This window comes from Cimex lectularius, unplaced genomic scaffold (assembly GCF_000648675.2).
Source record: "Cimex lectularius strain Harlan isolate CLEC.00 unplaced genomic scaffold, Clec_2.1 scaffold226, whole genome shotgun sequence".
Classification (NCBI taxonomy): Eukaryota; Metazoa; Arthropoda; class Insecta; order Hemiptera; family Cimicidae; genus Cimex; species Cimex lectularius.
This window is the reverse complement of record NW_019392846.1, coordinates 810,779-824,049: the sequence shown is the minus strand read 5'-3', so window position 1 is coordinate 824,049 and position 13,271 is coordinate 810,779. Positions and strand designations below refer to the sequence as shown.

The 13,271-nt window shown below is 36.1% G+C and overlaps 2 protein-coding genes and 1 long non-coding RNA gene across 3 annotated transcripts; 2 read left to right on the top strand and 1 right to left on the bottom strand.

Moving 5' to 3' along the window:
• Positions 1 to 18: 18 nt before the first annotated feature.
• On the top strand, positions 19 to 8,117 carry LOC112127552. Its single transcript, XR_002910624.1, has 3 exons — positions 19 to 600; positions 669 to 766; positions 7,956 to 8,117. It is a non-coding gene; the product is annotated as an uncharacterized LOC112127552 (long non-coding RNA).
• On the bottom strand, positions 4,654 to 6,883 carry LOC106666950. Its single transcript, XM_014394500.2, has 7 exons — positions 6,396 to 6,883; positions 6,209 to 6,283; positions 6,090 to 6,143; positions 5,755 to 5,968; positions 5,573 to 5,688; positions 4,915 to 5,485; positions 4,654 to 4,820 (listed from the first exon to the last, which is right to left on the bottom strand). Exons 1-6 carry the CDS (start codon positions 6,464 to 6,466, stop codon positions 4,921 to 4,923), a joined length of 1,095 nt encoding a protein of 364 aa, XP_014249986.1. The 5' UTR covers positions 6,467 to 6,883; the 3' UTR covers positions 4,654 to 4,820; positions 4,915 to 4,920.
• Positions 8,118 to 8,904: 787 nt separating the features above from the next.
• On the top strand, positions 8,905 to 11,089 carry LOC106666951. The gene is made up of 7 exons (XM_014394501.2): positions 8,905 to 9,310; positions 9,430 to 9,495; positions 9,577 to 9,802; positions 9,877 to 9,992; positions 10,084 to 10,652; positions 10,733 to 10,844; positions 10,920 to 11,089. The coding sequence occupies exons 1-5, from the start codon at positions 9,117 to 9,119 to the stop codon at positions 10,649 to 10,651; spliced, it is 1,170 nt and encodes a 389-aa protein (XP_014249987.2). The 5' UTR covers positions 8,905 to 9,116; the 3' UTR covers position 10,652; positions 10,733 to 10,844; positions 10,920 to 11,089.
• Positions 11,090 to 13,271: the final 2,182 nt, after the last annotated feature.

The window sequence follows — 13,271 nt, the reverse complement described above, 5'->3', positions numbered from 1 at the left end:
CTAATAATATTGATTTTATATAAAAATTTCGGTTGCATTCATTAATGGTACACGTTAATTTTTATGCCTGGCGATGTGGGTGTGCTTAAAATTGCCGGCCCGAGAGTCCTATGTTTCTCCACGCCATCAGTGTAGATCAAGATTTCAAAAATCATCATACACTAAATTCGGCACCGTTAGAAACATCCAAAGCTGTTTTTCTATCATCAGTCAACTGTGTGGTGATGTACACTACTTAATTGCACAGGTGGATCACGTCCAGAACACATATTGTTAAGGAATGTGAGGGCCTTGGATGGGTGTCGCCTGGTGGTGTAATAGCCACAGACCGAGATTTACTCATCTAGTGCATATCCACGGCGAAGAAGCATTGTCGGTCGAGTTTAGCCTTAGGTATACGAAGTTGGCTTGGACGAAGTGGGGAAGTGGCTGATGGATTTCATTACGAGAAATGATCCAGAAAATTTAATGAACTACGCATCCACGGTATTACAAGTGGTCGTTTTACTTATGAATGATGCGCACCTAACGCTGTGATGATTGCTTCCTCGAATTTCAATTGGGCATATTACCAAATAAAGACTTGGATCACATCTTGATGTATGTACAAATGTCATTGATTTCGAATCATCATATTACTTTTAAATTGCCGTATTCTTATATTAAAGGACAATGAGCCGATTTACCAGTGGATGGAATGCGCGTTGGCCATAGTTTCGCATTTAAAGACCAATCTTCCTACAAGACCTCGACTACGATTAATCTGGTAATCTGATTTTCTATTTCCAAAAAATATATTTATTTTTATTGGAGATGGTCGTGGTTCGAGTCCCGCTCGTGACTAGTTTTTCAACTCAAGCACTTTGCATAAAGTTTAGTATTTTGTGACCGTGATAATGTGTGGTGATTAGTGACGGTTAATCGATATTTATTTAGAAATCGTGAGATGCGGTCTGGTGTGATGTAGGTTTCAGAAAAACATTTTCTTTATCGTGCCAACGTTTCGATCTTTATTGAGATCTTCTTCAGGACCTTATTAATCATTAATTACTCTTAAGCCTATACATCATTGATCCCATAAACAGGATTTATGAGAGTCACGCCCCTGCAAACACTGGCAGGTGGCATCCCAACGCCAGAAAAAACGAACCCAAAGGAGTTCTCTCGAGCAATTCTTTTGTCAATCCTCGCACGAGGTCCACCACTCTAAGCTCTCTGGGGAAAGAGCTAAGCTCTCTCCAAGAATGTTAATTGCATAATCATTATACTTTTATACAAGGTGTTCGGCTACTCGTGTTATAAACTTTGCCTGTAGATTCTACATTCAAAATGGAACCAAAAAGTCCTATTATTAATCTTTCCACCTTACCTATCCTTCAACGAAGGTCTTTTCGTTGATCAATTTCTTCATCTTTGAAAAACGTAATTAAAAAAGCAATTGCACTACTATTAAATGGAGTACGTTTTCTGAAATTTGCTGGTGCCTAGGTTTGGAAATAGTAGTTTAGCATCACCATAGTAACTTTTTGAACTCTGAAAAAAAAATTATTCAGAAATCGTGAGATGCGGTCTGGTGTGATGTAGGTTTCAGAAAAACATTTTCTTTATCGGGCCAACGTTTCGATCTTTATTGAGATAATCTTCAGGCCTGGGATTTACAAATATTGTTTAAATTTAACATATACATGTAGGATGTGGAAAAAAGTGAATTTATACAGAGAATTTATACTAGACCGCATCTCACGATTTCTGAATAATTATCGACTAACGGTCACTAATTACCACACATTTCTGAAAAAAATTGTTTTTCAAAGTTTTCTCTACGAAAACGCCTATTTCACTAACATTTACAAGTCTAATATTGATCACATCTTATTGGAAATTTAATCCTTTTCAACGGTTTCAACGGATTTCTCCACAACCTTTTAGTTTTGGAGTTATCACTGTTTAGTTGAAGCAAGGTCGTTATATCTTAAAAAATCAGAAAAAGTGAAATAACTCCGAAACTTTTTAGATTCAGACAACAGTTAATTAGGGCTTTGTGGTTCCATTTTAAATGTAGAAAGTTGTCAAAGGTTGTAATACGAGTAGCCGAACACCTGTATATACAAACTGTAATAAAAGAAAAATTTGCTCTTAATTGAATATAGTCCTGAGGAGGGCATCAAACGCAGCCGATAGCTCGACATTAGAAAACAAGTTTTTTTACCTTTAGTGCTGATTGGATTATTTCCATGGCACACAATTAACATATTTGTAAACTACAGGTAAAAAGAACAACCATGGAGGCGTAAGTAGACGCAACGTTTAGGCGTTGACACGGCGCTCATCACTGTAAGGTGAAGGTCCCGGGTTCGAATCCAGCGGCCCTGCATTTCACCGACATACTTACAAATGGGCTTTTTTTCAAAAACACCGGCACCCTGAGGGTCTGAGGGTTTATATGACCTCTGCTGTTGCAAACCCTCGTTAGGAAAAAAATAAAAATAAATCCCGGTTAATTGGGAAGATTTTATGTATTTTGCACTATATGTATAAAATTTAAAATATATATAATAATATTTATAATTCAAATATATTTATGACATAATCAAATAATCTTTTCTGCACTGAAGATGGCGTAATGCCGAAACGCGTTTGAATAACTCAAACAAAAAAACCCGCGAGTGAAGACAGACCCAGTCTTAGTGCCCGTGTGCCGGTTCAAAAAATAATCTTTACTTGTATGTGGCTAAATACGGCGCGAAATCCGACTAAACCCGCAATGTTTTGAAGTCTTACAGTATTTTTTCACGTATCTTTATTTTACTGTCCTGTGTAATTCCCAATGAAAGGAAAGGTTAGTCCCTGGTTAGATAGAATTGTCCAGTAATTTTATGAGATAGTTCGCAAGAATAATTCCGGCAGTTGATCAGGCTTCATTACTTTTCATTTAACAAAATATGCATAGTTTATAATAATTATTAATAAAAACTGTCTTACAATCAATTTCATTATTTTTCATTTAACAACGTGTCTTGGCGAGGAAAAGTCCACGGAGATGCCCATTGTGCGGCGCACAAATAACTGTTAAACATTTACTAACCGAATGCGAACTACTGGCGCCGCACAGAACAAAGTGTGGCCTTTCCTCGAGCTGTCCATCGTTCTTCCGGTTTTCCTCCTTTTCTTTCTGTTTTTCGTCTCGTCTCTCACCGCTCGCTCGCCTTGCCTGCTTCCGCCGCCGTGTTGGCCCGGCCTCCGCCGTCTCAGTTCCCGATCCAGGCGTCCAACCCTACTACACGGCTTCCGTCATTCTCTCCTAGGTCGGCAAAGTTCCCTGCCACGTTAGAGGTACCCTTTACTAAAAAAATGGAATTTTTCTGACCCCTAACGTCGAAAATTATTTCTTTTTCTAAACTTTTGACCGGGAGTTCAAAAATCGGGGAGGTGAATAGTCAGGGCGTAAAAGCCTAATGCGCGCAGAAGGTCCACATCGACATCCTTTCTTCAAGCTCCCTGGGGATAATTGTATCTCAGAGGCCGGGGAGGCAGCCGAAGACCGACCAGAACATTGGCCTAAATAGCACCGACACAATAGTTTTTTCCTAAATCAAAAAAGAATTTCGGTAACGAATTTGTATTGAATGGATTAGAAAGGGGGTAATCCTGTCAAAGACCGACCAATACTCGGTAGCCACGACGACCGTCAACATGGAAAGTGGGCCGGATCGCGATATTTTAAAAAGTAGACAAAATCGAACCATCTATTAAAGATCTGAAAGTGTGCGCAATGTTTAATTTTGCAATTAAATAGCAACAATCGAACAGAATAGTTTTTATGGCCTGAGTCACAAAAGAAGCACGGTACGGAATTTGTATTGAATGGATTAGAAAGGGGGTTACCCAGCCAAAGAGCGCCCAAAACTCGTAGCCACTATGACGAAAAAATTTTCTGATAATCTTCCTACAGTAAAAAGTAATTTGATATCTCAAAAAAACTTTGCATGTTTAGTATTAGTCATTTTTTAAATTTCTTATTAAAAAGTCCATTACAGTTCGTGGTCCGATTGACCAATTAACATTTTTCATTTCGGCTAAATACGCCGCTACTCTACCACTTGAGCTATCGTGACTTTTATCTGAACCAATACCTTTCATAAATATTAATTAATTGAAAAATGTTAATTGGTCAATCGGATCACGAACTGGTACTGGATTTAATAATTAAACTGAAGTATATCTTAACTCTCCGTGGCCATTTCATTTGTCGCCGAGAATCAAATAGATTACACGGCATTTGAAAAATGGCAAAAAGGAGGGAAAATTCGAACGGTTATATGTTGAAATGGGAAGTTGGTGCCCGAGTGGCTCGAAGTCACGATAGCTCAAGTGGTAGAGCAGCGGCGTATCTAGCCGAAGGTCGTGGGTTCGAATCCCGCTTGTGACACTGACTTTTCATTTCAATCAAAACCTTATATAAAGATTAATTAAATGAAAAAAGTTATTAAAAAGGTTTACATAATATATTTTAATGATTATAGATTCTAATGATTATTCCATAGTTCCACAGAGCTGTTAAATTAAAAATAAGAAAGTAAGATAGGAAATAATATTGTAACACAATCTGTTTAAATTAAATCGATTTATTTAATTCAACAACATGTAATTTTATATTAGTCTAAATAACAGTGGTCGGCGATCCAACTGGACGTGCAAAAATATAATGAACAAACTGAACTGCCTGCTCTTTGCGGATATTTCCTCTCATAGATCGTCGAGATTCTTGGTGTTTGTAGAATTCCGGAGCGTTGCCTACTTATGTCTTAGGATTCTTTGTTCTGGAAACAAAATAAACAAGGTTACACTTGTTATCGTAGATAATACTACAGTTTGATTTAATACTACATTAGTCAATTAAAACAAAATACGTACCTTACGTCAAAAATCATTGAAATGGATGTAATTAGTCAATGAGACCACAACTTTCCATAAATTCGACGAGCAATCCCCGAGTGATGGCGGAATGGCTTTCACCACGTCCCATTCCATCAAACGCCGTTTCAGATCATCTCGGCTTTTCTTCAATCGCACCAGGCCTAAGTCGATATTTCTCGTCTTCACCCCAACGGGAAGATTGATAATAGCGTCTCCGTTGACTGCGATGACGTCACCAGGCATTAGCGTCTCCAGAACACCGCAGTACTGGACAATATCGTCTTTACGTCCTTTCCACCGAAACAATTCGCCTGTATATATAACGGTCCCATCGGCCGTGGAAAGTAGAACTGTTGTGTAAGGCTCCGGAGGCGTCTTGTGAGGTAGATGCGGGTTGTCAGGAGCTTTTCTGTAAACTGACACGGTCTGGAGCACCATAAGCCCGTCGAATAAATACGGGTCTCTCAGGCTTCCAAACATCGTGACAGCTGTATCGTACAGTTTTTCCTGGAGAGCATGTATCCAGGTGTACAGCGTGTTTGTCACGGTGGCCATTGAACACGTAAACCTGAAACAAAAGAAAAACTGTCAGTAGGTAAGGATAATGAAAATAAACAAATTTGTATATTATTTTGGAAATTGGTTAAATTCATACCTGTGTGATAAGTGAATATCAGATAGGTTCAGCCTCAATTTGACCAATGTCATCAGCAGCTGTTGCTTGATGGTCAGTTGACCCACCACCCAGCCATGGTAGTATGAAATACTTCCCTATAAACAAAATTAACAAAGAATAACAAATATGAATTTTAGATAACGCAAATAACAATGTCTTACCTTAGAAAACATAGCCGCCAAATTGAAAAAAGCTTCGGCATTCGGTATGCCTGTGTATAACCTTACTAGCGTGTCATTTTGTTTCAAATTATGTATAGACATGGGCAATATTAATAATTTCTCTAAGTTCTTTTGTAGAATTTCAGGGTGGGCCCTAAGTGCCCGGAGCTCGTTAGATGATAGACATTCTAACTTGGCGTAACTGCTTGTCGAGCTAGAAATGTTGAAGTAATTATAATTAAGATTATAAGAGTAAAATCTTATTTAAAATTTTTTTTTTTACTTAAGATATAAAATAATATTCAAGAAAACGTATTCAGTTAAATGGTATTTACCTTTTTTGTTCCTGTGCGACGACACATTTCTTGTTCGATACTTCTGTCGGTTTTCTGTAATTTAGATATTCCAGAAAAAAATATAAATTTGACATGATTTATATATAATATGTACTTACTTATGAACCTTTGTAAAGGATGAAGCCGTGTTCAGTTCCAAAGTGGATGAAGTCGATTGATCATCTTTGAACAGACTGCAAATTATTAACGGATATAATTAATTATGCGTACCACATTTAACCAATAGCCTGACAAGCTGGCTTTGAAAAAAAAAATTGCAAAATAAGAATAAAAATTGTTTCCTACCCATCAAGGAATTTCGTTATGTTGTTTTTCCTCCTCACCTCCTCAGAGGTCTCAAAAACTTTCCCGGACATTTCGCTATTTCTTGTTAAAAGTTCAAAGGGAATAGAATGTTAAATCAAGTTCGGTAAAAGTTGGAAAATCAAGCCACGCCCTCTCCCCACCCTTGGAACGAAGTCATGACCCCTACAACGAATCTCCCTTAATCTACCCTTACCTGTATACCCTTCGTTAAAATCAACTGACTCATTAATTATTTATGAATGTTTTTAATACGTAAAAAAATTATGAATGTATAGAAATGCGGATATTTGTTCCATATGTTTGTGTGTATGTTTAGCTACCAGTAAAGAACGAGTATTTTAACTAATCGGCATTGCTATTCTGAGTGGATTCTGAGTTTTGTTATCGTTAGAATAAAAAGATCCGAGCTATATTAAAAATAAATACAGTTTATAATATTTGTTCCTTTAATTGGACGAGATCTATGACCGGTTGTTGGATTTTTGAACATATAGTTAACTAAAACTTATAGTTAACTAAAACTTATAGTTAACTAAAAAAGAAATACAAATAAAAATACCCTAAATTAAATGACAGAAATGGACATCTTATTTTTTTGTGTGGTGATTAGTGACCGTTAATCGATAATTATTCAGAAATCGTGAGATACGGTCTAGTGTGATGTAGGTTTCAGAAAAACATTTTCTTTATCGTGCCAACGTTTCGATCTTTATTGAGATCATCTTCAGAGCCTGGGATTTACAAACATTGTTTACATTTAACAAATGCATTTAGGATGTGAAAAAGTGAATTTATACAATGCAAAAGATCGAAACGTTGGCACGATAAAGAAAATGTTTTTCTGAAACCTACATCACACTAGACCGCATCTCACGATTTCTTAATAATTATCTTATTTATTATTTGTACAATAAAAATTAAATTTTTCTATCTACTCGTATATACTCCTAGTGTATATTGCGTAATGAATGGAGCGTAGAGAATATGAGCACTCCAAAATCTCTACAGGTCACATGTCGACAGAGTGAAGCAACCGAGGTGAAACAAATGAATATCATCCAGAATTGAACCCTGCCAAAAAGTGAAACATTGATTCAATGGAAAGACAGTTGCAGAGAGAGATACCCAGAACCCGTTTTAATCTATATGGTCGAGGTTAGATGAGAAATGTTACAACTTATCTTAAATAACTACCGCAGTTCACATAAGCAAAGCACAGTAATTTTTTGATATTCAAAAAAGGCTGACAAAATATTAAACTCTTTATATTTAAAGGAGGACAAATGGGTAGACACAAGAATACGAGAATCATCACTCGATTGTTATTTTTACGCTTGTGGTTTAGTTCAAGAAAAATTTTGAATGCATGAAAATAAACATTTTCAAATGGATATCCGGTGATAAAAAAAATAATTCGGCGATTATACTCAATTTCAAGTCTTTCAGCTCCAACCATATTATAATCTCCAATTATAATCACACATAATATTTATAAATTATATCATTTTTTGATCACTTTTCCGATCGTTTTGTTCTCAGATTTGATGATGGTAGAACAAACCAGCCACCATGGACATACCGAAGTCTTTGGAAAGGATGTTATACACATAAACAGTTTATGTTCTTTTCAACTACATATGGACACGAAGCTAAACGTATTCTGAAGGACATCGCCAGCAATGAGAAGAAACTGGCATCGGCTATCAATCAGAGAACTTTTTTGTTGAAATGCAGACAACACATGGTATTCCCTACTCACATCAAAAACAATTTTAACTTCACAAATGCCACACTAACACAGGTAAACACCAGAATTAATGACATACATAAAGCCACAACAAATTTCAAAAGAAACATTTTGAACATAGAAATCGCCACGAGCATCAAAAATATTAAGACATTAACACAAAAATTACACCAATGAAAACTCAGTGCCGTCAACATAATACCTACAGACATTTTAAAAAAATTTACACACATCAAAAAGAAGAATACAATGTCCATTTGGACCAAATTAAAAACCAACACATCAAAAAATTGAATAACTTAAGCAACAAACAAACACCTGTTAACACAAACAAATGGTTCCTAAACCTAACCAAAATTAACATTCCTTCAGAAATCCAGAACTTCCTATCACTTGTAAAATGAATTTATACAATGATAGAAATTTTAGATGCAATCAAAATATTTGCACTCAATCAAAGTGCTGTTTTCTGTGTAGATGTATCATTACTGTGTGTCGTATTGAGAGTGCCTGTGAGATATTGATGTTTTATGTTTATATACGTTGGTTTTTGAAGGAGTGGGAAAGGATGGAGAGATAGAAATTCATTTTACAATGAGGAGTGTTTCTTTGAGGTCAAAGGACAAATGGTTCAAGAATGAGACTATGTAGAAATGTTTGATGTGTGGAATGTAATGATTATATATTGTTATTAATGGTTATATATTATTTATATGTTATATATTGTATTATCAAACATTTCTTCATAGTCTAATTATTCAACAATTTATCTCTCCTCTTCCTAATTATCCCCGTCTATAACAATCCTGAAAAGCTAACCAGGCCGTACGAAAAACCATTACACATTTTTCCCATTTTCGTGGATACATATATATAATTGTAAATTTCCGTGGAATAAGTTGTGGGGGTTGTAGTTTGTGTATGGGGTGGGGAAAGATGGAGGGTCTGTGTATATGGCGATAGGGGAGGGATTTGAGGGCGTGTCGTGGCCACATAAAACTGACCTTCCGGCACTCAGGGGTCTTAATATCCAGTTCGCACTCGACGCTTCTGCAAACATCAATCATATCAAAATCATGGCCAGCTACATTTCCAACACAGCCGAAGAAATGAGAAGGAAGACCAACATTTCGAGATTCCTTGAGGGGTGAGTAACATTTTTACGAAATATTTTAAATTTAAACTAACTCAACAAATTTCACAATGCTACGGATAGTCGTGTCCTATGTGCGCTGTATACTTATTCGAGGTTAATTTGAATTTCAGACTCTTGGATGAAGATAGCAGCGATGTGTGCGGGGATAGATATTCACAATACACCAGCTCCGAAAAGTAAGTGTTGCTGCCACTAATGAAACACACCGGACTTAAATATATTAATAAGAAAATTTTTCTCTCTTTATTTATTTTTAGCGAACCCAGTAAGATAGATCGCGAGTTTTCACCACTCCACTATCTTCCGGAGAATGAGCTGAACGCTTATAAAGAGTATCCTGGGCTTCTGGAAGCAAACAAGAAGAGTGTATTGAAAACACCATTTTCAATACACAACATAAAACACAACGATACACTCGTGCAGATTTATACCGGAATACCGGCGGCCAAGGGATTTTTCAATTTGGCCAACAGGTTTACCAAGGTAAAGCATTCAGCATGTATTATTAATGCGTTTGTTGTTATTTCAAGATAATTTATTTATTTGTTATTTTTCAGAATGGTGTTAAATATTACAGAGGCTGGGTCGTCGGCCAATTGTCGATTAAGCAACAGCTGCTGATGACGTTGATGAAACTCAAGCTCGGCATGGACGACATCCACTTGTCACATAGGTATGTTAGAAAGAACCTATTTTTCTCTAGGGATACAATAATTTTTTATCACTGAAAGCAATGCACTGATTTATTTTGTTTCTAATTGCAGATTTAACTGTTCCTTGGAGACTGTGACAAACACTGTTTTTACTTGGTTGCTCGCTATCCATCAAAAATTGTTTTACGCAATTGTAAAAGATTTTGGTGGACAGAGGCCTATCACAGATCCAGTGTTGATGGATGCGGTAACTCTCCATATGAAAGGGCCAAGGAATCCTCACCTTCCTCATAAGACGCCGTTGGAACCCTACACAGCTCTAATCGTCGCCAGGACTGATGGAGTGGTTATCTACGCAGGCGACTTATACCCTTGGACAAGTGACAAAGTGGATGTCATAGAGGAGAGTGATTTCTTCCAAAGTCTCGAGGAAGGAAACGTCATCTGTCTGGACAACGATGTGTCCACCGACTTGGATATTCCTGATGGCGTCTTCGTTCTGTCTTTTGATGTCGGATGCGGTGAACTGAACGACATTCGAAAAGACTTGGAAAGGCGGATGAGTGAATACCAGGCATTCCGATGTATACCCCCCGAACTGGAAGGGTATGCCAATGTAGTCTGGCAAGTTATAGTCGCTCTCACCAACTACAGTAAATTTAAAGCGTTTATGGCTTGAGGTACGTTTATTTCTTACAGTACAATCGACTATCTATGTTTATGTACATTACCAATTACCTTTCATTTAAATGATCTACAGGTTTAAGGTGCATCGAGAGACATGCCGAAATACGGTGAATAAAATTGACCAAGTCACCTTCCTGACTCTTCGAAACTGCCGTTAGCAACATGGAACGACGAGGATCGATTGGGTACGTATCAAACTATTATCAAATTTAAAGTAATATGAATATGCTTATTAATGTGCTTTTACTTATGAATTTCAGCAATTGATGAAGATCGTTATATGCATAGCTTGACATGCCGAAATACGGTGAAAGAAATGACGGAGAAAATAGTTCAAGATTGACGAGAAGGAGACCGTTCAAAATTGGAGTTTTTCATTCAAGCGAAGAACGAAGATCAAGACTTTTCACCCTTCATTTAATAACTTATATTTGTAATATATATCTCATGTAATAAGAACAGTTTCCTAAACAAATGTGGGCTTTTTATTTTACCTTTGTGTAATTATTCAAGGACATCCCATTAATTTTTAAAGCAAGAGTGGGCTTTTGTGAAAAAGTCACAAATACAAATAAATATAAATTAAAATGAGATTATTATTTATACCTTAAATCTGACCTTATACCTTAAGAAACCATTTAAAATACCTGGACATATTGGGTTCGAATTTAGGGCCAATTTTTGTGGTTTGATAAAATTCTCCAAAACAGCTGAAAGTCATTTAGTGAGATTAAAATTTATTTATCCATTTATTACCTACTAGTTGTACTCTCGGAGGACTTAGGTTTCCTTAGCAACGAGCACATATACGACAGGATTCTTCTAACCTGTCTCTTTATCACGTTCCTTAAATCTTATAAGATTCATGTTTATAGATACATATCTGTACAAAACTCCATTTCAAGCAGTGTGTGAAATTCTAGTTGTATGCAAAAAATTTTGGTTTCTCAATACAAAAATCATATTAAACTTTCATCGAAGAAAAACCAAACATTATGATTACTTGTTTTAGTGAGAGTACACTGAATATTGATTTACACTCACTATATTGCAATGCACGCATCCATTAATATTTAAAATGTCTGTGCTTGACAGTTTATTTATTTTTTGATTTTATTTTTGTTATTAATCAACAAGAAGCCACATGTAAAGATGTGCTATGAAAAATAGCACGATTAAGGAAGTGAATAAGAAGGCAGCAACGGTTTAGGCGGTGACACGGCGCTCAAAGGTCCCGGGTTCAAATCCAGCGGCCCTGCATTCACACCCGTCACGATTGCACACGGCACCCTGATGGTTGATATGACCTCTGATGTTGCGAACCCTCGTAAAAAAAATCATCCCAGATACTGGTGCGGGAATAAAAGAAATCTTAGCTTTTCAAAGATATCTAATTAAATACAATACAAGCTCAAGTGGTAGAGCAGCGGCATATCTAGCCGAAGATCGTGGGTTCGAATCCCACTCGTGCCATTATCTTTTTTTCATCTCAACTAAAAACCTTAATTAATTGTCATGTATTAATTGGCCAAGCGGACCACGAAAGTAGTAAATTAAATACAATGTTATAGTTTATGAATACAAGTCGAAGGGTAGAAAATGTTTGTATGAAGGTACAAACAATTCGGCTCATTACACATTAAATTTGCTGCATCATAATAATCATTACAGTGTAATAACTAATTTAGTTTCCAACATGTACATATAATATATTATCTAACCATTAAATAAGTAAAATTAAAAAGCATATTAATTTCCGTTGAATGTTGCTCGAGGTGGGGTGGGGTAGTTGGAGGCTCCCTGGTATGTGGCGATAGGGTGGGATTTGAGGGCGAACTGAACTGATAAAACCTCCAAATGCGACTACTACAACATAATAATGATGAATTAATTAAATTAAACGAAATTTTTGTCATATTTTCCAAATCGTTCCCCCTTCTTGATATTATATATACAACAATACATAAAGTTAAACTAATCAACAATGGGTAACACCTCCAAGGGTACTGACTTTTCATTGTCATCAATTGTCTGTTGGGTGACACTGTCCTGAAACTCAAATGTGTTTTTAACATTATAAGTTTTATGAGTGTCTATTTGATTTATAATATTTTCCAAGTATTTTGAAGGTCCATAACCTAGGGATCCTATCCTTGACAATCTTGGTCTATATGGCACATTGCCTTTGGTAACCAATACATTTTTGGGCCTAGAGCATTAGAACACTTAAACATTATCTTTCTGCTGAAAATAATCACCTTATGCAATTGGCCAATATGATTGTTGCATTTCTTTTCTTTGAATTTAGTGCGGGTTTTATTAAATGTTATTTATATTTTATCAGACAACAATTCTGACATCTCACTGAAATAATGTTCCTTGTTTACAATTTCTTATTCCCTTTGTCTGCTTTGGTTACTACTAAGTGATTGTTTTCTTTGAAAAATCTGTTGGTTTATTTAACTGCAACTAAAATATCATTTTCATAATTGGATTTTCTGTTATTGTCAACTTGTATTGTTTAACAAGTGTCTAATATCCATTCTATTTGAGTCACATAAATAAATTTGTAAAAGGTTTATCTTTGGCAATTGACCAGAAATGGAAAGTGA